Source organism: Oryctolagus cuniculus, chromosome 16 (assembly GCF_964237555.1).
Source record: "Oryctolagus cuniculus chromosome 16, mOryCun1.1, whole genome shotgun sequence".
Lineage (NCBI taxonomy): Eukaryota > Metazoa > Chordata > Mammalia > Lagomorpha > Leporidae > Oryctolagus > Oryctolagus cuniculus.
Genome location: NC_091447.1, coordinates 47388346 through 47412768, shown reverse-complemented (window position 1 = coordinate 47412768; position 24423 = coordinate 47388346). Strand labels below are relative to the sequence as shown.

Genomic DNA, 24423 nt, shown 5'->3' with positions numbered 1-24423 from the left:
CTTTCTCCCCCCCAGCACGTCAGGTGCACGGAGGCCTTGCTGTACTGCCCGAGTTTGCCCCTGGAGCGGCAGGAGCTAGGGAGTCTGGTTTATTCAGCTTTGTATCAAAACTCATCCACAGCAAAGAGCCGTGGGTTGCTAATGGAACACACAGAAACCTGTGTCTAAGGCCCTGTGCGTGCAATTGTGAGGCTGAGTCCAAGCAGAGGGAGCAGGTGTGGCTGTGACCTAACAGTAATGGCAGAGCTCCACCATCCGGCCCCGGGAAGGCAGAGGCTCCTTGTGATTTTATTTGTTCATCCTTTCTTTTTAAATTTTAGAATTTAGTTATTTTTATTTATTTGAAAGGCATAGAGATAAAGAGAGAGAAAAGGGTCTCTCAACTGCTGGCTCACTCCCCAAATGCCGGCTACGTCCAGAGTTGGCCTGGGCTGAAGCCAGGAGCCCGGAACTCGATCAGGGTCTCCTATGTGGGCATCACCTGCTACCTCCCAGGGCACGCGTTAGCAGGAAGCTGGAATCGGAAGTGGAGCTGGGACAGGAACTCACACGCTCCCATACGGGATGCAAGTGTCCCAAGCGGCCCTTAACTGCAAGCCAAACGCCCACCGTGTTCATCCTGTCTCTGACACCGTGGGATCAAGTTCCATCAGCTTTGGGTGTGGAATTGTGTCTATTAAGAGCTGAGTTCATGCCAGTGGAAAAAGAACGAGGAGACCAAGGGTTTTATTGCCTTTTTTATATTCAGCCGCAGAATCCTAACACTGATTGGAAATCTCCAAGTTTATGTGTTTTGTGTTTTTCGTGTTCGAAAGTACATTTCAGAGCGCAGGAGCCATCTGTATGTGTTCTCTCTGTCCGTTGACACTGCTAGTGTGGCCCGGGTCAGGAAGACTCTGGTGAGGATCTGTATCCTGTCTCCCTCATTGAGAGCCATGGTTATTCCTTATATATATATATATATATATATATATATATATATATATATATTTTTTTTTTTTACAGGCAGAGTGGACAGTGAGAGAGAGAGACAGAGAGAAAGGTCTTCCTTTGCCATTGGTTCACCCTCCAATGGCCGCCGCGGCCGGCGCGCTGCGGCCGGCGCACCGCGCTGATCCGATGGCAGGAGCCAGGAGCCAGGTGCTTTTCCTGGTCTCCCATGGGGTGCAGGGCCCAAGCACCTGGGCCATCCTCCACTGCACTCCCTGGCCACAGCAGAGAGCTGGCCTGGAAGAGGGGCAACCGGGACAGAATCCAGAGCCCCGACCGGGACTAGAACCCGGTGTGCCGGCGCCGTTAGGCAGAGGATTAGCCTAGTGAGCCGCGGCGCCGGCCATTCCTTATCTTTCTTCCTCTTCAGTATTGGGATCATCAGCACTACAAACTTCGCTTGTTTCGAGTGATTATCTCCTGGGTTGTAGCTGGCTGTGAGTTTTCCCTGACATAATGTATACATACATGTGTACATAGGGACACGCAAGTATGCCTGAAATGTATAGTGGGTAATGTGACTTGTGTTTCCTTTATATATACACACATGCACAATATCTTTCTGTCTGTCTATCTATCTATCTAATTTATTTGAAAGAGTTACCGGGGCGGGGGGGGGGGTGGGGAGACAGAATTCTTCCACCCTCCATCTGCTTGTTCTCCCCAATTTGCTGCAATGTCCAGGCTGAAGCCAGGAGTCAGAAGCTTCTTCCAGGTCTCCCATGTGGGTGCAGGAGCCCAAGCACTTGGGCCATCTTCTGCTGCTCTCCCAGGTGCATTAGGAGGGAGCTGGATCAGAAGTGGAACATCTGGGACTCAAACTGGCGCCCATTTGGGATGCCTGGCACTGCAGGCCATGGCTTGACCTGATAGGCCACAATGCTAGCCCCTACTAGTTTCCTAATAGTGTTAGCTCTTAGGAGTTCCTGTTTTCTGAGATGATGTAGAGTGAGTGTGATGGAACAAGGACATAAGCCTCATTTGAGGTTCTTGTGACGCCTGCCTTCTTTGAAGAGACCAGTTCACTCCCACCATATAGTTCCCACCCCGCCCCTTTCATTCTTCCTCAGGTTTGCAAGCTGGCAGGCCAAACTTTCAAAACCTGTCTGGCGAAGCTCACCTCTGCCCCCACCTCCGCCCCCCAGCTAAGATGTAGAAAAGCCTGGCTCCTGGGGTCTGTGCCCTCTACCACGTGTTCGCTCTGTGTGTGTGCTAGCAGTTGGTCGACCTCTGTGAATTTATTTTATTTGAATAAATTTGGTCTGGCTGCAAGGTCGTATCCGCTCTAATCTGCACCCCTTTTCCTTACATTTGGTGCCCCAGGAGAGGAGGCACCCATTTGCACCCCTTTTCCTTACATTTGGTGCCCCAGGAGAGGAGGCACCCATCTGCACCCCTTTTCCTTACATTTGGTGCCCCAGGAGAGGAGGCACCCATCTGCACCCCTTTTCCTTACATTTGGTGCCCCAGGAGAGGAGGCACCCATCTGCACCCCTTTTCCTTACATTTGGTGCCCCAGGAGAGGAGGCACCCATCTGTACCCCTTTTCCTTACATTTGGTGCCCCAGGAGAGGAGGCACCCATCTGCACCCCTTTTCCTTACAGAGCAATTTCACTTTTCTAGGGAAGATGTTTAGTGCTGAGGGTTAGGTGACAGCTCTGATTTTTATGGCAGATTAACAGTGACTACCTCCAAAAATAATAGAATTGTAGGCAAACTTACTTTCTAGAGTTTCCTTTATTCCTTATATTCAACAGAGTAATTGCGTTCTTCTGCTCCCTCTTAGATTTTCCCTTGTAGTGTTATTGTTTGCAGCCCTTGTCTTCTCTACTGGGAGCAACAGTGCTTTTTTTTTTTTTTTTTTTTTTACTATTTGTTGAGCTCTTTGCTTAGTGGAGGTTTAAGCTTATGATTTTAAAATCAACTGAAAGTATGTCATTGTAAAAATTAAAGAATAAGAAAGGAGGGAAGAGGGAGAGTGGGAGTGTGGATGGGAAGGAAGGTATGGTGGGCAGTATCACCGCACTCAGAAATCTGTATATATGAATTACATGGCATTTGTTCACCTTATGTAAATAAATAATTATTTAAAAATTGTACTCATTTAATCTGTTTAGATACAAATATTTTTGAAGTTATAATCTAGAAAAAGACTATATACCATGTGTAATGCTGTATGTGTAACAAAGATTTTCTTATTGGATATTTATGTTTGTTTTCTCTCAAATATGTATTGAGGATGTATTCTTTCAGTTTTCCTGTATTTTAAGAACGAGCAATGGCCCTTCAGAGCAGCTTGGGGACACCAGCTGGGATGAGGTGGAAGTTCATCACTTTAAGAATTTGGAGACAGATTTGTGTTCTGCTGTATCACCATGACAGTTTCTTGCTGTGTTCCAGCCTATGGGTGTCTTGAAAGATTCCATGGCTGTAAGATCTGTTTTTCTCAGAGATGGCTAATAGGGTCATTCTCTTTGTCTCTCTTGTTCTCTCATGCACACACACACACACACACACACACTTCCATCCTCTGTCCTAATTGTTGTGTTAAGATAACTTGTGTATTTTTTACACCAGCCTTCATTCTAGGTAATCACAAAACAAAAAGACATACAGTTCTGCATGGGTCTTGTCTCTTGAACTCTCACTTTTTAAAAAAGATACATTTATTAGAAAGGCAGAGTGACAGAGAGCTTGGGAGAGACACAGAGAGCGCCCTTCCATCAGCTTGTTCACTCCCCAAATGGTCAGACAGCTGGGGACAAGAGCCCAGAACTCCATCCAGGTCTCACACATGCGTGGCAAGAACCCAAGCACTTGGACCACGTTTTGTTGCCTTCCAGGCAAATTAGCAAGAAACAGGATCAGAAGCAGAGGCAAGACTTGATCCCCGATACTCTGATAAGGGGATGTGGGCATCCAAGAGGCAGCTTAACTTGCTGCGCCACAGTGCGGGCCCCTGGAATTCTCATTTTGCGGTTCTAATAAAGAAGACTTTTGATGATTGGCATGACATGAGAAACTTAATTGTTCCCCACCCCCTCTTTCTTCTATTAAGAGGATGACGGTTTTGCTCCTGCAATGTTTTCTCTAAATTATTTCTTGAAAAAAAATTATTTTTTTGCAGGGGGGAACTTTTAGACAGTTGAAGTATGTTAGTAAAAGTGGAATCTGGTCCTTTTGAAGTGTTAGATGTGTTTGTGTGTGCATAGAAGTCCTCTGGAATTATGTAGGGCTTTTGTTTTAGTTTGAGGTTCAGAGAGATAGAGGACACAGAGACGGAGCTGCCATCTGCTGGTTGAGTCCCCAGATGCCTGCTCTGTCCGGGGCTAAACCTGGTTACAGCCAGGAGCCCGGAACTCAATCTGCATCTCCCATGTGGTTGGCAGAAACTCAGTCACTTGGGCCATCACTGCGGTCCCCCATGTAGCAAATTAGTAGTAAACAGGAATTGGGAGTGGAGCTGGGTATTGAACTCAGGCCCTCTGGCATGGGACACGGCTTCTTGACTGCTAGGCCGAATGCCCACTCCCACGTCGCTGTTCTTGAGTTCTAGGGAAGTAAAGGCTTTGTATTCCCATGTGAATTTGTTCCTCAGAAAACAGCGCTGCGGAATTTGTTTGTGGCAGCTGCCATTGTGGGCTTTTGTTCAGCGATTCTGATGTTTTCTTTTGCAAGCTTTTGGAGGTGGCCCTGTAGTTGAACTGAGCCTTAACTCTGGGATGTCTCTACTAAGTACCAGGATTCAGTCAAGCAGGCAAGGAAAAATCCATTGACCAAACGGCACTGGATGGAGTAGACCTTGACGTGAAGAAGTCACCATTGTTAATTTGATTGTTTGGACTTGGCCTGTTTCTGATGTTGCGTCCAGGACAGATCGGACCCAGCTGGCAAAGACGACCTTATTTCCAGGACTTCTGTTAAAATTCTCTGCTTCAGAGCTGACCTGACTCTCTGTCACTCTGGAGTGTGGTAGTTTAACCGCCTCCTCATTTTTTCCTCCGCTGTTCTTTTTACCTTTTAGTAAGCCTTTCTCAGAACTTGCAATATTCTCTTCAACAAGCTTTTAAATATTCTTTTCACTGTAAACAAAAGTTTCTAAGTGTTTTTCTCGCAGCATTCTATAATTGTGGCTATTTTCAGTCCACATATGGCAAAAATAAAAAAGATGAAGCATAGAAAGTTTTTAATGACTCTACTCTAAATCAAGTATGAAGCCAACATGGGGCTGGGAAGAGGTCTCATTTCATTTTCCCCAGGGCTTCCTGTATCAGGGTAGAATATCAGTTTCCTAGGACCCATTCATCGGGGAGATTTTGTCTGCTGATTTTGTTGCATCTAAATGTTGAGATTCCTTACACTCAGATTTAATTGCAGCTCAATATGACTGCATATTGTATTGTTCCCAACCTACAGAGTATCTGAAAGGTCTGCTTTGACTCTCAGGATTATGTGAGTCAGCATTTTCTTGTTCATGTCTTAAACGGAAGGCCTAGTAATGGGCGGTTAATGGCCAAGATGATGGAGAGACTGATTTATCAGAAGATAGCTGGAGCATAAATAGGTAATGAGGCTGCCTGACTTCCTGAGAGGGGAATGAGACGATGGGAGCTGGTGCAGAGCGGGCCGACTCCCTCTGCCTCCGGCCTGTGGGAGTGGGGGCCACTGGGGAGAATGGGCCTCGGCAGCCAAGGGATCATGGAATCCAGGACTTCCCGTGTCCTCTGAGCTGGCAACTCAGCAGAGGAAATTCAGGGAATTCCTTTGAAGAGCTTATCTAAGGGAAGGCATGTTTTGTGGTATCTGTGGCTTTACCTGGAGAGTTCCTGCATATTGAGATTTATATGACATACTATTTGCCCCAAAACAAAGGGAATAGCTTATGTTTATATAGGTGTCAATTTTTATTTACATCTGACAAAGTCAGAAGCAGGAGTTGAAATTTGAGTTGGAGAGCAAGTTCCTATGGGTGGGAATTCTGTGGGAACTGGTCATAGACTCACTTGGGGTAGTAAAAATACTATGGATATTCTAATCCTCTGCTACTTGTCCTTCCTTATTTAAGGAGAAAAAAACTGTGTTGAGAAGCCTACTTTGTGTGAGATGTTGTGCCACAGTGCTGGTAGAGCCCAGTGCTGGTAGAGATGTTTCTGGAAACTCACTGGTCTTCCCTGGGATGACTGCCGATTGAAATTCTTTTCCCCCTGTTTGGCTGTGTCTTACTGACCTCCCTGCCTTTAAAGAAAACTTTTAACTTTTTTGATTTTGGTTGGACTTAAACATAAAATTTAGTAAATTTGGGTATGGATAGAAAATACTAATTTTTTTTACATGTGTCGTAGTTGTATTAATTTGTGTATGAATAGACTTGTTGGGTAGAATCTTATATTAATAAATGCCATCATAATACAATTCTGTTTCATATCTTAGCTAGCCACAGGGAAGCTCTCTTGCTGATGTGGCCATAACAAGCTCTGGAATGAGGGATCTTAATTGTAAGAGACACATAGCAGCAGTCTCTTTTGCCGGAGTTCACATAGGCAGTGGAGTAGTCCCAGTGAGGCCAAGGTGGTTAATTAATTGCATTTTGTGCTACAGAAAGGAATCATAATACATACAAATGATACTTTGCTGTTGACATTTTGGGGTTTTTTTTTTTTAAAGATATTAGACATTTAAGAATTACATTTGTGTAGACACAGAGAGAGTGAGCTCCTGTATTCTGGTTCTTCCCCTAAATGCCTGTAACTGCTGGAGCTGGACTAGGCCAAAGCCAGGAGCCAGGAATGCCATTTAAGTCTGTCAAGTGGGTATCAGGGACCAAACAAAGTGAGCCATCACCTGCTGCCTCCTGGGTGAGCATTAACGCGAAGCTGGAATTGGGAACAGAGCTGGGACTTTAACTCGGTTGCTCTGGTATGGGTTGTGGACCTCTATTTATTTAAGTTATTAGAGAGATGGGGAAGATAGAGGCAGACACAGAGATTGCTCATCCACTGATTCATTCCCCAAATGCCCACAATGGCTGGGACAGGTCCAGGCCAGAGCTGGGAGGCAGGACCTCAGTCCAGGTCTGCAATGTGAATGGCAGGGACCCAGGTACTTGAGCCGTAACCACTGCCTCTTATGCTCAGTATTAGCAGGACGCTGGACTTGGAGCTCAGCTGGAACTTAAACTCAAGTGTTCTGACAGGGATGGGAGACTCCCAGCCTGCATCTCATCTGCTTTGCCAAGCACTCACTCCTACATTTGCACTTTTTAAAACTAAGTTGAAGCAGTCAAAAGTTGTATTTAGGACACAGAGCAGCTAAAGATTCTGTTACACATCTTTTTAAAAAAAATACCAAAAAGTCACTTCTTTAAATAATGTCAGTGTTTCCACAATTATCATGTTGTATAATACCACATGACGGGTAACACCCCTTTTCATTGATATTCATTGATTTATTATTCAGACTGGACTTCATTAAAAATCCAAGCTACCTAGTCCTTATTTTTATATCAGAGTTCTGATTCCACCCTGAATGTTTTAGGGTCAGCGTTGCTTATAAAAACACTGGATATCAATAAGGCAGTCTTGAAAAGCTCTTTTGTATTTGCTCTCCGGGGGGTGTAGGTTCATTGACTCTAGAAGATGTGAGAAGAAAAGGATAGACTGTTCAGAGCTAAATGCCTAAGAGACACAGGGTTATGTCAGCTTCACATTTGAGTCTCAGCTCCTGCCCAGGGACAGTAGCAGTCTCAAGCTGGGGAGCGTGAACTTAACATTCCGTGATTCATTTTGGAAATTATAAATTAAAATGATCCTTATGAAATTATATTGATTTATTAAGAGTTCTTGCCATCTGGATCGTTATTTTATATTTTTGTACTTGTCTCCCTGAATCTATTGTTTCACAACTTCTATGAATATCAGCCTCAAACTCTCATATCTTAAAACACACACACATAGTCCCTTTACTATACTTGGAAATTTATTTCCATGCATTTTTTTTTATAAATTGCTTTTTGTTTTCAATTTTTGAAAGTCAGACAAAGGACAGGGGAGAAAAAGAGAGCAAGAGCAAGTGCGCAAGAGAAAAGTGCACAGGGTGTTGGAGGGGAGAGGAGGGAGGGCGATGTCTTCCATCTGCTGCTCACTTCCCAGAAGTCCACAACAGCCAGGGATGGACCACACCAAAGCCCGGAGCCCAAAAGTCCTTCTGATCTGCGTGTGGTTGGCAGGGACCTTAGCACCTGAGCTGCCGTCCGCTGCTTCCACGGGCGTGCACTAGCAGGAAGCTGGCTTGGAGGCAGAGGCGTGAGGGCGTGAGTTGAGCTCCGGCATCAGATACGGGATAACACCGTTTCAAGCTGCAGCTTAACCCCTGCCCCGCAGTGCCTGCGCACACATGCACAGTTTACACTGTACTCTGGATTTCTAAGGCTGTAATCAATCATGGCTTTTATGATGAAAATGGAATTCTTTAGATTGCTTTTCCTGTTTTGATTTTCTTTCCAAATCCTCTGAGAGTGCTCTTGAGAATATTTGCATGCTTCTAGAAATGCTCCTGTTGTCATAAATACTCAGTAAAATGCAGGAAGCCCGCAGGCACCTTCAAGCTGCAGCATGAAAGCAAAGAGTTGAAGTATGACAAAAAAGAGCCACCAAGAGGAGAGACGCCTGCCTTGCCACCAACTCGGCGCCCTGAGAAAGCCTTTTTACCCACAGTAGCCTCAGTTTCTCTCTTTGTGAAATAAAGATATTGTAGTCGGTGAGTTGTAGGGATTCTCTCCCTGTCATTCCATGATACTGACATGTCTAGTGTTTTTAAAATCATAAATAATACTTATGTAGTAATAGGAAAGTACATTTCTCCCAATTATGTTTTTTCAAATCTCTTTGAGAGCCAATAACTACTTTTTTTTTTTTTTTTTTTTTTTTTTTTTTGACAGGCATAGTGGACAGTGAGAGAGAGACAGAGAGAAAGGTCTTCCTTTGCCCTTGGTTCACCCTCCAATGGCTGCCATGGCCGGTGTGCTGCGGCCGGCGCACTGCGCTGATCCGAAGGCAGGAGCCAGGTGCTTCTCCTGGTGTCCCATGGGGTGCAGGGCCCAAGCACTTGGGCCATCCTCCACTGCACTCCCTGGCCACAGCAGAGAGCTGGCCTGGAAGAGGAGCAACCGGGACAGAATCCGGCGCCCCGACCGGGACTAGAACCCGGTGTGCCGGCGACGCAAGGCAGAGGATTAGCCTAGTGAGCCACGGCACCGGCCGCCATTAACTACTTTTAAATGTTAAAGCTAATAAATATTAGATTTATTTTTCTTTGGTGATCTGTTAGTCCTTCTCTCCCCAGAGGAAAATCCATATGTAATATCAGTTCTCTCATCTCAAACGTTGCGTTTCCCTTTGATCTAAAAAGACAACTCTAAGGTGAATTAATTTGTTGAGAACGTAGTTCGTGGTAAATATGTATTATGGAAAAGCTATGCATGGATTTCAATATTTTTATATCGAAATAAACATCTTTTAATTCTATTTTCCAAGAACCTTTTGAGGTATGTTTATATTGTCGGAAACTTTGTGGCTTAAAGCAACGTTTCATTGCTTTATCACTCTGGAGGACGGAAGCCTGAAATCGATCTCACGAGGCTGCAGTGTTGTCTCAGCCACGCTGAGCTCCTGCCGGCCCCGGGGGAGACGCCCTCCTTCCTCTCCCTGGTCCCTGAGCCGTGCCCTCTTCCTCACGCTGCTTCCCTTACCTCCGCTTCATCCTCCTGTCTCCAGACTGTGCCTCTGACCTCACTGCCCCCTTCTTGTGAGGGCCTTTGTGATTAGATGGGGCCCACTCAGGTAGTCCAAATCATTTTCCCATTTCAAGGTTCGCAGTTACACCTGCCAAGCCCTTCTTGCCTTAGAAAGTAACTTGGCACGGTTCTGGGGAATGGGGAGTGGGCAAAATGCAGGCCATTACTCTGCATATCATAGATCCCTTCTAATCATCAGTGTGGCCCCCACGTTGCCGCCTCCTCAGAGAGACCTTCCAGGACTACCTTAGACTCTCATTCGCCCTGGTCACTTTTGACAGGTGTATTTTGTTTTAAATCTGAGAGTAGTGTGTTTATTTGCTGGTTCACTGTTCATTTTCTGCCTCCTCCTAAGAGAAGCTCACGGTCAGTCCTCTTCACCACCTTTCCTCCCAAATTTAGAACCTCAGCACTTGGTAGACTTTCTAGGGATATCTGTTGAATGAATCAGTCTGTGTGCATAGTCTAAGGAAGCCTGAGTTACGTTAAAGCTATCTTAGCATACTCCTGTTCCTATTAAGATCAATAGCACAAACCTTTTTTTACTGAACAGCAGTTCAGCATGCTGTCATTAGTTTTTCTATTGAATTTAAGTATATGGTTTTCTTCTTGGAACATGACTGAGATAAATTAAATAAAATACCAGATGTAAAGCGAAGTCTAAGAATTAGAATTAATGCAATCAGTAAATACATTGCCAGAAAAGAATGGTGATGTTATCTTGACCCAAGCTACAACAGTGGTAGGTAGCATGGTGCTGTCTGCCGTGTGCACCACAGATTTGCAGCATTAATATTTGTACTTGGAAGGAGGCTGAGATGAGAGCTCCAGTCGCCATACCTGTACCTGAGAAGGCTGAAGAGCGAGGGGTCCACTTATCTGACAGCTTTCCTCAGCCTGTTCCTGACGCCCGAGCATTCCAGGAAACTCAATAAGTGTTCATCAGCGACATGGCAGTTAAGAGCAACTGTGGTGAAAGACTGCATTCCTGGGGCTGTCGCTGTGGCATAGTTGGCCCTCACCTGTGGCACCAGCACCCCACACGGCCGCTTGTTTGGGTCCCAGCTGTTCAACTTCAGATCCAGGTCTCTGCTGTGGCCTGGGAAAGCAGTAGAGGATGGCCCAGGTGCTTGGGCTCCTGCATCCCCGGGGGATGCAGCTCCTGGCTCCTGGCTTTGGGTCAGCTCAGCTCCACCCATTGCAGCCATTTGTGGAGTGAACCAGTGGATGGAAGACCTTTCTGACTCTCCTTCTCTCTCTCTGTAACTCTACCTCTCAAATAAATAGATCTTAAATAAAAGAAGATTTCACTTTTCTCAGCAGGTCACATATTCAGTTGTTCATTTATGCATCCAGGTGACTAAACGGCCCTTAGATGGGTCTGTCAGTACTTGATGCTGGTCCTACCAATACCTATCTATAGTGGGGAGAGCAGATGACTGGGAGAGGGGGAGGACTTCATGGAAGAGGAGTGCTTTGTTTCCGCTAAAATTCATAGATTGAAACTAATCTCCGATATGTCTGACCTCCAGCTTCCAGAATTGTGAAAAAGCAGATCCCCATTGCTCGTGTTTGTGTGCGTGCGTGTGCATGTGTGTGCGTGTGTGTGGTTTGTTATGGTCACCCTAGCAGACCACTAGAGAGAGGAACCTGATCTTTGTCTTAGGAAGGGCAGGGCCATTCCTGGGAGAAGGCTCTGTGAAGATCTGGTTGAGAAGCGCCCAATGGAAGGAGGGAATAAAAGCGTCAGGAGAAGTTGGTTAAGTGTAGGTTTTGAGTTAAAGAGGAGAGGAGAGAACTGAGCCATGAAGTGTGGGTGGGTGCTTGGGGGTTTTAGGCACCATTATGCCAGGGATGGGGGAGGTGGTCGTGGAGGATGGTGAAATCCAGCGAGAGGAGGGTTATGTCTGATGCAGTAGGAAATCGGGAGCCGACAGTGGGATCTTGCTCACACGTCGGCTTCAGCGCTGTCAGGCCCTAGGTGATCTGTGCAGAGGTGGAAATGAAGGGTGAGGTTTGCCTCCAAGAACTACCGTAACAAGGAAGAAGAAACCAGATTCGGTGGCAGCCTGGTGTGAGCCGGGAAGAGTGGGGAGCTCAGGTTGTGTGGTTATTGGGGCCGAGAGAAAGCAGAGCTGTTCATCTCTGGGCTCTTCTGAGGGATGGAACGTGTTAGCAACCGTGCTGCGGCATCCTCCCACCCCGAATTTTTTATAACAATAAGGAGGCTTTTGCCCCCAAAGCTGTCTTGCATTCTTGTTAGTTCCCACCTCCTCCCATGGTTTGCTGCCTGTGAAGTCCCAGGGGGGCTTCCACAGTGCTTCTCGTGCCCCACAGACTCTGACAGCGTCCCTCTCCGTGACACTCTGGTCTCAGGGAGCCTCACGTGTACATGGGGGCTCAGACGGTTTTCTCTCTGAAACAGTGTGCCGCCTTTGCTCTTTATCCAAGTCCCCCAAGTTTATTTTAGAAATTTGGATACTATAAAAACAAACAAAAATCCAATATATCATAACCCTACTCTTCAGATACATCTGTCAGTATTTGGAGGGGTTAAATGGAATAGACAGTTTTGCTTCTTCTTTTCATTTAATACGCATGATTTAATAATATGCTGATATTAGTGTTATTGGTAACACTGTTTATATAATCTATTGTGATTCTCTCTGGCATTCCTAGGATGGCATAGGAAATAGTAATTTTTTTTTTTGTATATATATGTATTTTTTTGACAGGCAGAGTGGACAGTGAGAGAGAGAGAGAGAAAGGTCTTCCTTTTGCCGTTGGTTCACCCTCCAATGGCCGCCGCGGCCGGCGCGCTGCGGCCAGCGCACCGCGCTGATCCGATGGCAGGAGCCAGGAGCCAGGTGCTTTTCCTGGTCTCCCATGGGGTGCAGGGCCCAAGCACTTGGGCCATCCTCCACTGCACTCCCTGGCCACAGCAGAGAGCTGGCCTGGAAGAGGGGCAACCGGGACAGAATCCGGCGCCCCGACCGGGACTAGAACCCGGTGTGCCGGCGCCGCTAGGCGGAGGATTAGCCTAGTGAGCCGCGGCGCCGGCCTTAACTAATAGAATTCTGATGAATGATGTTTGCAGTAGATGTGCAGGATTCAATTTTGCTTTCAGGAAGACATGGAAACGTCCGTGAAACTAGGTTTGGTAAATTGGACATGAAAAAATTTTAAAATATAATCTTAAATATGAAGAAAATGTTTTCAGAGAAGTTTAAATACTTTCCCTGTAAATATATCAGGTTAATCATATTATGTTACTCTTGAATTGAATGTATGTTTCTTTTCAAATGTGCCATGCATAGTTTAAAGGAGCTAGTCAGTTAATAGAGAATAAGAGGAATGAGGTACAGTCTTCTTCAAAAGGAAATGTTTTACCACTGAAATAAACCAGAAGAAGAGGGCACTTGTCCCCCATGATCAGGTGGTATTTTATTTTTAAAGATTTGTTTATTTATTTGAGAGGCAGAGAGAGAGAGATATCTTCCATCTGCTGGTTCATTCCCCAAATGGCCACAACGACCATAGCTGGGCCAGTCCAAAGCCAGGACCCAAGAACTTCTTCTGGGTCTCCCATGCAGGTGCAGGGGCCCCAGGACTTGGGCCATCTTGTACTGCTTTCCCAGGCCGAGGCAGAGAGCTGGATCAGAAGTGGAGCAGCCCTTATGGAATGTCGGCACTGCAGGCAGCGGCTTTAACGTTAACTGCTACACCATCAGGTGGTGGTTTACTCGAGTTTGGTAAATGCTTGTCTTCTAAGAAGGCGTGGATTTTATTTTCATTTATTCGTGCTAGATTGTTTTTCACTTGTGGTACTGTAAAGCTTTTGGAATAATCACAAGAAATACCCACTCACCAGATTGCTGCGGCTGAGTGACAGCTGTCTGTGTTCTCTGTGACCTTGCAGTTGACTCACGTTGACCAGGCGAGCTTCCAGGTCGATGCCTTCGGAGCCTCCTTCGTCCTCGATGTCAGGCTGAACCAGTAAGTGTGGGGCACGCCACGCTCGCGTTCTCATTGACCTGCGGAATCCACCTTCTCACCTCACTGTCGAGTTTGTTCTTGCTGCATTGTGCTCGTCTTCCACTACCCCTTGAATGTTGCACTTAAAGCTGTGAAATCTTTTGACTGTTAAGTTGTTGACAGATAGTATTAGATAGACGTTTGTTTGAAATTCAACTTTGAAGAATGTTAAATGGAGGGCAAGAGTAACTCCAGTATTTTGTATAAGAATATATGTGACCTAAGTTTCTTATGAATGATAATAAATTATGAAAATGATACGTTCGGTATTGAAGTATCTTTTCTGAGAACAGAAGACAAAAGAAAATTACTCTTTTTGATTAAGAATCCTGCATGAGAGGTGATGCTAACTAATGCCTGGTGCGTGCTGGATGCTTTGATTTGGGAGTGGATTGATGTGAAATCTAGGTTATTAGGATTTGTCTGTATTTACGGTGTAATTTTGGAAATAGTCAGTTGTCTACCCCGAGTTTTAGGTCTGGAAGGGGCTTTTGGCAAATCACTGGATTTAATCTTTTGCCTTTGGGTAAGTATAGTATTTAATAACTGTGTTCCTGAGCCGCTATGTAGATGCTTCCGGTAAAGCTGGTGCCCAACACTGCCCAGTGAGAAACACAGACCTGGCAGGGCCCTGATCTCTGCTGCTTCTTCTGACGAGGAATGAGGTAAAAAGTGAACAGACAGCTAAACAGATTTATTAAATGCTATACTTGCCCGGAGGTGGACTGAGAACAAGGGTTGAGCCTAAGTCATCTGCCCTGGGGAACCAGCCAGCTAGAAGACTGTCAGTTCATTTTCAAGAGGACATAAGAGGCAGAACTCCAGACTGTGCTATGTGGATAGGTTGCTGCTCGCCTCTTATGACTGTTTAAATTTACATTAATAAATTTGAATGAAATTAAAGGTTCCGTTTCTCAGTTGCATTAGGCACATTTCATGTGCTTGACAGCCTCGTGTGGCTGGTGGCTCCCTTATTGGACAGACAGAATATTTGCTTTATTGCGGGAAGTTCTAGTGGATAGAACGGGTTTGCGATTTCCTTTAGGGAAACAGGCACATGTGAGCTGTTGGATTACTGAGGTCAGTCAGTATTTAGGAGAAATGACTTCTTCCCTGTAGATTTCAATCTATGACAATGGATTAATTTAATAATAAATTTTACTACCATGCTAATTTTTGTGGCACTTTAATTTATAGAGTTGATGATACCCATTTTATTGTATAAATGTTTAAGCCATGAATGAATTGGTTTGTTTTTAATTATGCTGTCTCATAGGTGTACTTCAGAAATGACTCTCTCCTCCACATGCCTCTCTCCCAAATTTTGTAGTGCACAACTAATTTAAGTACTGAAAAGCATGTTTGGTGGAAACTTGCTATTTGGATGATAACAAGAGTAGGAGCTGTTTTTAGGTTGATCATGCGTATTTTAAAAATGTAACTAAATTGTATTTTTCTATACTCATTAAAGAACAGTTTGTTTTTTATTTTTAAAATTATTGGCTTAAGGAGGTGGGCGTTATGAGTTAAGGAGGTGGCATAGTGGGTTAAGCCACCACTTGGGACGCCTGCATCCCATTATCAAAGTACCTGGAATCAAGTCTTGTCTCCGTTTCTGATCCAGTTTTCTGCTAATACACCAGGAGCCAGCAGATGATGGACCACGTATGTGGGGCCTTGCCACCCACTTGGAGTTCCTGGCTCCTGGCTTTGACCTGGTTCTGGCTGTTGTGGACATTTGAGGAATAACCCAGCTGATGGACGATCTCTCTCTTCACATGCACTTTCTGTCTTTCCCTCTGTCACTTTGCCTTTCAAACAAATATTTTAAAAAATTATTGGCTTAAGATGTATATGAGAGGTTTTCAGAAGATCATGAGAAGTACATATTAGGAAAAAACTTTGTATAGATTTTAAAATCTTTTTATTTATTTATTTGGGGGGGGGAACAGAAGGAGATAGATCTTCTTTCTGCCCGTTCACTCCTCTAATGTTGAAAACAGCTAGGGCTAGTCTCAGAGCTCCGTCCACGTCTCCCGCATTGGGTGGCAGGGACTGAAGGACTCGGGTCATCTTCTGCTGCTTTCCCAGGCACGTTAGCAGGCAGCTGGACTGGAAGGTGGAGCAGCCAAGACTTCAACTGGTGCCCCGATATGGGATACTGGTGTTACCGGTGGCAGCTTATTAGCTCGCTGTACCATGTTAATCCAAGATTCAAACTCTCACACCAGAATAAACTACCTTTGTCCTACTTCTCATGAACTTTTTGAAATTCTCTCATATAATTAATTGTCTTCTTTTAATCACACGTATTTTAAAATCTAATTTAATAGGGCATGAGCAAGGTTGTGTTAGTATGATCTTATGATCTGTATTTTATATTTCTACTAGATATGAAACTCTAAATTTAAATGTTAAAATGGCTCATTTCAGTTTTTCTGCAACTTTAATGTTAATGCATAAACACTTTTAAAAAAATCATTTTAAAGCAATGTGTACTCTTTAGAAAAATAATGGGGGGCAAAGGAAAAATAATGGAAAAGTACAAAACCTGTCACATAATTCTACTCCTTAGAGGCTAATCACCTGCTTTATTGTATTTTATTATTTTTGAAAATTTATTTTATTTGAGAAATAGCAGAAGAGAGAGAGAGAGAAATTTCATATCTGTTAGTTCCTTCCCTACGTACTTGTGATGGCCAAGAGGTGGGCCGGACCAAAGCAGGGAGCCAAAAACCTGATTCAGGTCTCCCATGTGGGTGGCAGGACTTCACTGCTTGGGGTCACTTGCCGCCTTCTGGGGTGTGCATTAACAGGAAGCAGGGGCCAGGACTCAGACCCTGATACGTCAGTATGGGATATAGATGTCCCAAACCAGGGTCTTAATCACTAGGTCAAACGTCCGCCTGGTCCTATTTTATATTGTAACCCTCTCAGCCAGCCCTCAATCTGCCATCCTCCATCTACTTAGTCTCTTCTACTTAATTTTAAAAATAATATTCATTAGCATTTACTTTATAGGTTGATTCATATTCTGTTACTGTTTTTGCAGGTCAAAAAAACTCGACTACTAGTGTTGACATGTGGTCACCTAATACTTGATATTTTGGTTTTGGTCTTCTTCTTCCCAGTAGAATGTGAGCTCCTTAGGGCAGAGATTTTCTTTCCTTCACTGCTGTGTCTGCACAGCGTGGGGGCCAAAGTCCAGGAGGTGGACTGTAGTGACTCAGAAAACAGGGGACGGTGTCAGCTCAGAGCGTGAAACTCAGAATCCTGTGAGATAGTGGCAGGAACCCCTTAGTGGGTGTTTCTCTTCTTATTTCAAGTCCAGGGGATAGACAGTAGCATGAATGGAGGTTGCCTGGGCTGAGAATTGTTCCCTGAGTCCATTGTTGGCCTGCGATCTGTGTGCAACCTAAAGGAGAAGGTCGCTGTTTTCTTTACACTATACACGCCACAAGGATGTGATGCAGCATTTTGATCCTGTTCGTATGTAGGATGTTTCCATGTCATGGTTTCAGTTTGTATATTGTGTTATAGCTCTTTTAAAGCTTTTTTCCATATGAAACAGTTCTGGGGTTGTGGAACAAGTAGGATTTTTCTAACTGGAGGAAAATTAAGTAAGTCCATGTGTAGCTGGAATGGAAGGGAAAGTATCATTATGTAACATTCCTTCTGAATGTTCAGTAAGCACAATTTTCTGTAACCAGATTATACAAGAGTTCAACCTTTGGGTAGCAGCTTCTACAACAGGCAGATAAAAAGTGTGGAACAGTTGAAAATGAAAAGCACAGCCAGTTCCTGTTCTGTCAAGATTATGAAGAAAAGGGTAGTAATTTATGAAGACATATTATGAAGAAAAGGAAGTAATTTTTCCCTCCTGGGGTCACAGTTGTGAAGTGTCACTCTTTGGAGCAGCTGATTTTAACAAAATCAGACACACAGCCTGCCTGGCCTGGCCACGCCAGTGCGGAGGCTCCCTGGGACCTTGGCCGAGGGCAGAAGTGGGTATTACACTTTATTGTGAGACATTCCTCTGGAAGACAAAGGCTCCATAAAGACTTTTAGCTGGGTCATCTGAGCAAGTCGGGCCATGGCCTTTGCTGTGAATCTCTCTCCGGGTCTTCCAGAAGTGGATAATTAAACTGCCCAAAGCTGGGTAAGAATGCTGAGAACATTTCCCTCTCAATGGTACTCCTTATCCTGTCAGAACAGGTGACTGGACAGCTGCCCCCACTCCCATATACAAAGAGACAAAGGGGCTGTGGTTGGTTGTTTAGCGATGCGAACCATGAAAGATAATTGGGAAGACGAGAGATTTTGTTGCATGGCTCTCAGATCTTGGGTGATCCAGTTCCTAAATTCTGCCTGTCTTTTGCAAATTCTCATTCTTCCTGTTTCAGTAACAGCAAGGTGTGGTTCCTCTTGCTCTAGGAACCTCCTGTGTCACAGTGGGGCATAGGACAGCGAGGCACTCAGGTGTGACAGATACCTGCAGATGTGGATGCCGCAAGAGGGGTAAGGGCGGGCCAGGGATGGGAAGAAGCAGGGACAGCGTCACATAAGGAACACAATTCCGCTTGGATGGGTGAAGTCAGTCTTCACTTCTCTCACTTAGGAGAGTCACTTGCCATTCAGTCATCTCTTGTTTCATTTCCTCTGGGGTCCTTGATCTTGCAGGCAAAGTAAGAATCACAGTGGGTAATAAGCAGGGTATGGAATCAACTGGGAATGAGAAACATCTCTGGAAGAATCTGATTTTCTTAACAATGCTCTTTATATAGTGTGGTTGATAATGAAGATCAAAATTAGTGATAAGATTATAATTAAGTGATGATATTTTATGATACTAATAGTACATTGCTCACTATTATTAAATTAATGACTGAATATCTTGCTCTTCCACTAATTTCATTATGGTGAAGATTTATTCAAATGAAAAATTATGTAGAAGACGAATCAGTGTTGAGTAGCATGGGAGCCTTATCTTCATTTTGTACACATAACATATGTGTACATATATGTGTACATATATACATGCACGTATACACATATGTAAATACATACAGACATGTGCACACTTGAACATGTATATAGAATTTGTAAATGCCTAGTGAGTGCAAGGAACTCTTTTAGACTGTGAGGACTCAGAAGAAAAAGGCAACAAGAACCCACCTCAGAGGGAACTTGCATTCTAGTCTGAGACAATGACTAGGTTAGATAAGGTGGTTGTAGAGAGTGACAGTGTCCTTGGTGCAGAGTGCAGACTGTGATGTGTAAGGTATGTGTGGTATTCATTGTTAATCAGACATTAAATACGGATTTGTGAGAGCTAATCTTTATCCCGCTAAAGCAGTATCCTATATCTTTTTCATCTTTTTTTTTTTTAATATTTATTTTATTTATTTGAAAGGCAGGGTTACAGAGAGAGGAGAAGAGACAGGGAGAGGTCTTCCATCTGCTGGTTTACTTCCCAAATGGTCACCACAGCTGGGGCTGGCTAGGCTGAAGCCAAGAGTTTGGATCTCCATCTAGGTCTCCCACTTGGGTGCAGGGGCCCAAGGACTTGGCCCATCTTCTCTGCTTTCCCTGGCGAATTAGCAGAGAGCTGGATCAGAAGAGAAGCAGCCAGGACTTGAACTGGTGCCCATATGGGATGCCAGCACTGCAGGTGGTAGCTTAATCTGTTATGCCACAACATCGGCCCCCAGATCAATTTTTTTTAAAGCAATGAGTATTAGATTTTATTGCTTGCCTTTCTAGTCAATTAAAGTAACTTGTGAATTTTTTTGTTTGACCTGTTATTGTGATTTATTTTATTAATGTTTCTCATTTCTAAAAGTTATTCTTGATCGCAGAGGATAAACTACTTGTCATGTTGGATATGTCATTGTCCTGTCTCTTATGTTGCTGACTTCTCTAGTTGTGACCATAAAGTGGAATTACACTTTCTGTTTCTATTTAAATTATTATGGCACAAGCCCCAGGAGGCCATCCTGCTCTGAATGACCTCTATCCCTTGAATGACCTCTGTCCCTAAGTATTTCCCTTACCTGTTTCTGAGATTTGGTCTCTGACCTTTTATTTTGCCGCTGTGTGCCGGCCACTGGTGTATCCCCCGCAGTGACAGCTTCCCTGCTGTCACCACTAAAAGCTGCTAACATCTGCCAGAGTGATGACCCAAGAACCCACGAACCCAAAGCCATCCGCAGGCCTTCCTGTGGAGGGTCAGTGTCACCTCTCAGAGAGCAGAGACAGATGCCCTGCTCAGTCAGCAGAACAAAGGGCAAGGCCTTTCTTTCCTGGTCCCAGGCACCTTGCACTTTGCCTCAGGGTGAAGAGCTTTGGACACTCCACCCTCAGAAGCAGAAATTGAAACCCCTACTCTCAGAGCAGTGAGATCAGACTGACGATCTTACTCCCGTGGCTTGACAGTCTTTTTTTTTTTGACAGGCAGAGTGGATACTGAGAGAGAGAGACAGAGAGAAAGGTCTTCCTTTTGCCTGTTGGTTCACCCTCCAATGGCCGCCACGGCTGGCGCGCTGCCGCCGGCGCACTGCGCTGATCTGAAGGCAGGAGCCTGGTGCTTCTCCTCGTCTCCCATGGGGTGCAGGGCCCAAGGCTGCCTGATTGCAAATTCTAGTTTGCATTGTGAAATGCTGCAACTGAGTGCCTTTTAAGGCAGTTTATGGTTCAAGATTTTAAAATTGAGTTTCTCCAGGTATCCCATTATGCATTACTTAAGTGGACTTGCTGTTACACTGTATTGTTTAGAATTTTTGCACATACATTTGTAAATGAGACTGCTATGAGTCTTTTGGGTAGGAGGATATCAAGTTAAAAAGCTATACAAATGAGTTTTGGGGGGCTGGCGTTGTGGTATAGCAGGTTAAGCTACCATCTGTGGCACTGGCATCCCATAAGGCTGCTGGTTTGTGTCCTGGCTGCTCTATTTCTGATCTAGCTCCCTGCTGCTGTGCCTGGGAAAAGCACCAGAAGCTAGCACGAGTGCCTGGGCCCCTGCTACCCAAATGGGAGTCCTGGAAGAAGCACTTGGCTCCTGCCTTCAGCCTGGTCCATCCCTGGCTGTTGCAGCCATTTGGAGAGTGAACCAGCTGATGAAATATCTCTCTCTCTGTCCTTCTCTCTCTCTCTCTCTCTCTCTGTAACTCTGCCTTTCAAATAAATAAGTTTTTAAAAAATAATTTTTGGTAACAGAAAATGCTGTGGAACATTTTCTTGCATAGAATAGAAATTATGTATTTGTATGTATGTATTTATAATTTATATACATATATATACACACTGGTTTAACTGGTAGCATGACAAAAACTTACTCTCACAGTTAAAAATAGGCATTCATGAGTAGTAGGACTATTCCTATTACCAAAGCAACCAAGAAAAATGTTATTACCACAAAGTAGTATTGCTCAAAATTAAATATACTAACATATTTATTGCATATTTTTAAATATATTTTAAATATATATTTAAAACACACATACATTTGAATGTTCAAAAGTCATTATTATCCTGTTTAGTCTTAGAATCTTGTTAGGAGATGAACTTGATAAATAATTTTTTAAAAATTCCTTATTTGGGAGGCAGAGAGAGAGCACTCCCATTTTCTGGTTCACTCCCCAGATGTGCACTGTGGCCTGGGCTGGGAAGAGGTCAAAGTCAGGAATTGGGAACTCAGTCGAGGTATGCCTCATGGGTGACAGGGACCCAGTTACTTATACCATCACTTGCTTCCTCCCACAGTCTGCATTAATGGGAAGCTGGAATTGGGAGTGGGAGCTGGGCACTGAGCACAGACAGTCCCACGTGGGGTGTGGATGTCTTACCTAGTGTCTTAACTAGTAGGTCAAACACCTGCTCCCTGATAAATAATGTATTTGGTGATTGTTGATAAATTCAAGTTTTCAACTTGTTTTTAGCTAATTTTGGGAAATTCTATAAAATTTTGCAAGGTATCGTGCATGTCATGGAGAGTTCCAGCTTTATCAGTATTTATCTGTGTGCTTTTTAGAACAAATTTCTAAAATTTCTTCTGTATTGTATCTTCTGTCTCAAAATTATCTTGATTTGTGATTATCTTATCAGCTATATAACCTCAGATATAACATGCAGACTTTAAAGAACGTACTTATTACATTAAGTGAAACCCTTTTGATAAAAAAAACTATTTTATCAATGTGTATTTACATGTCATAAAATTCACCTGTTTCAGGCATACCATTTGATGATTTTTATTAACTCTACTGAGTAAATCAATCACCATGAATCATTTTTAAATACCTTTGCTCCTCCATTAAGACTGTAATCCTCATTTACACCTAGGCCTCTTTCTTTTGTAGCCCAAGGCTGTCACTAATCTACTTTCTGTCTTTATAAATTTGTCTTTTCTGGACATTGCCTACAAAAAGAATCATACAATGTAAAGGTATTTCAGCAAGTTTGTGGAAATATGCAATTAAAATAGAATTTATTTTGTTGCAAAATTTTTTGAAACCCATGCATAGCTTTTTCATAACATACATTTTCCATGAACTTTTTGGAGACTCTTTTTATGAATGGATTTCAATAGTTTTTTTTATACCAAAGTAAACTTACTTTCCAATTCTGTTTTCCATGAACCTTTTGAATTCCTTCCATGTGTTCACATGTCTGTCTTCTTTCATTTGGCATGTTTTTGCAGTTGACCTGTGATGTAGCATATGCCAGTAGCTCATTCCTTTTCCTTTTTATTACTGAATGTTATCTCACTGTGAGGAAACACCACATCGCATGTCTCCATGCACCTGATGGTGACATTCATGTTTTTCCCTTTGGTTGTGTGAATTATGCTGCTGCGAACATTCACATGCCAGTCTTTGCGTGGGTGTATGTTTTCATTTCTCTTTGGTAGATACCTGGAAATGGAATACTAGGTTTATATGGTAGTTTTATGTTTAATTGCTTTGTGAAATGCTAAGCTGTTTTATAAAGTGGACTTCTAATATTTTAAATGGTGCTGTTATTTTTTTTTATTTTTTATTTTATTTATTTATTTATTTATTTTTTTATTTTTTGACAGGCAGAGTGGACAGTGAGAGAGAGAGACGGAGAGAAAGGTCTTCCTTTGCCGTTGGTTCACCACCCAATGGCCGCCGCCGCCAGTGCACCGCACTGATCAGATGGCAGGAGCCAGGTGCCTCTCCTGGTCTCCCATGGGGTGCAGGGCCCAAGCACTTGGGCCATCCTCCACTGTACTCCCTGGCCACAGCAGAGAGCTGGCCTGGAAGAGGGGCAACCGGGACAGAATCCGGTGCCCGGACTGGGTCTAGAACCCGGTGTGCCAGCGCCACAAGGCGGAGGATTAGCCTAGTGAGCCGCGGCGCCGGCCTTGGTGCTGTTATTTTATAAACTCTGTTTTTCAGGAAGAGTGATGTCACGGGTAGTAGTTACCAAGGCTTCAGCTTCCCAGCTGTGTGTCTATGCAAGGCCTGAAAGAGTTCTGTGCTTTTCATGACTGATCTCATGCTCACTGAGTCATAATAAAATTGTGCCTTGGAAATATATAGTGAACTTTTGGAAGATTCTGATTTATGTGGACCTCACCTTTCTTATGTCTTAGCTGTGTTTCTTTTCTTCTTGGCTCTAACTTTGAAAGTCAAACCATGACTGGACCTCCTCTCTGGGGCCGCAGTCTCCTGGGCTTCGTTCAGGGTGGCCTTGGTAGCTTGCCTGATGGCCTTTGGCTGCGTAGCCCAGAGCAAAGGGGAAATCTAAGGCACCGGAAGGTCTTGGCTGTGTCTGGCAAAGAATCAAAGAGTGACCCAAGGCAGAGTCTTGGGAAATTGTTTCTGAAGGAGGGTCTGGCAGGACTCCTGGAGGACCCCAGGGGCAATGGGCCTTCATAGGGCTCAGAGGGCCAGACTCGTGGGTGGAGAGGACACTGTGCGAGGCCCCGGTCAGTGCTTTCATGAGGCTAGATCAGAGCGGAGCATAGTGGAGTCAGGCCACTGTGTGCCTTCGCAGAGCTCATCTCTGTAAGCTGTTTGCTTTCACCTTTGTTTCTAAAAGAACAGCTTCTGTGTGGACACGTTAGTTTTTATTTGATTGTTTAAAATAACATCTAGATATCTTTGAAAGTACCTACTTTTTTCCCATTAATAGGGGAAAGCTACATATTTAAATAATTTATGAGCATATTTAAATTGTACATAAAATAATTAGAATATTATGTAATAGTATAACCAAGATGATATGTTATTTAACTTTTTAAGGAAAATAACATATACATACTTTTTTATGTTAGGTATATCTATATTGCTTGGATTTATATAGTTTTTTAAAATCTAATGTAGGAATCATTAAAGATTTATTTAATTATTTGAAGGCAGAGCTACAGGGAGAAGTAGAGACAGAGAGAGAGAGAGAGAGAGAGGTCTTCCATCTACTGGTTCACTCCCCAAAATGGCTGCAACAGCTGGAGCTGAGCCGATCTGAAGCCAGGAGCCAGGAGCTTCTTCCAGGTCTCCCATGTGGGTGAAGGGGCCAAGGAGTTGGGCCATCTTCTGCTGCTTTCTCAGGTGTATTAGCACAGATCTGGTTCGGAAGT

The 24423-nt window shown here is 44.0% G+C and overlaps 1 protein-coding gene across 21 annotated transcripts in view; it reads left to right on the top strand.

Moving 5' to 3' along the window:
- Positions 1-24423, top strand: part of ADAM22 (ADAM metallopeptidase domain 22) — a 245839-nt gene that overhangs the window by 23228 nt on the left and 198188 nt on the right. For all 21 annotated transcript variants that reach the window (XM_070059837.1, XM_070059834.1, XM_070059833.1 and 18 more), the window contains exon 3: positions 13702-13778. In XM_070059837.1, coding sequence (XP_069915938.1) covers positions 13702-13778 — 77 coding nt within the window. The remainder of the gene's footprint in view (positions 1-13701; positions 13779-24423) is intronic.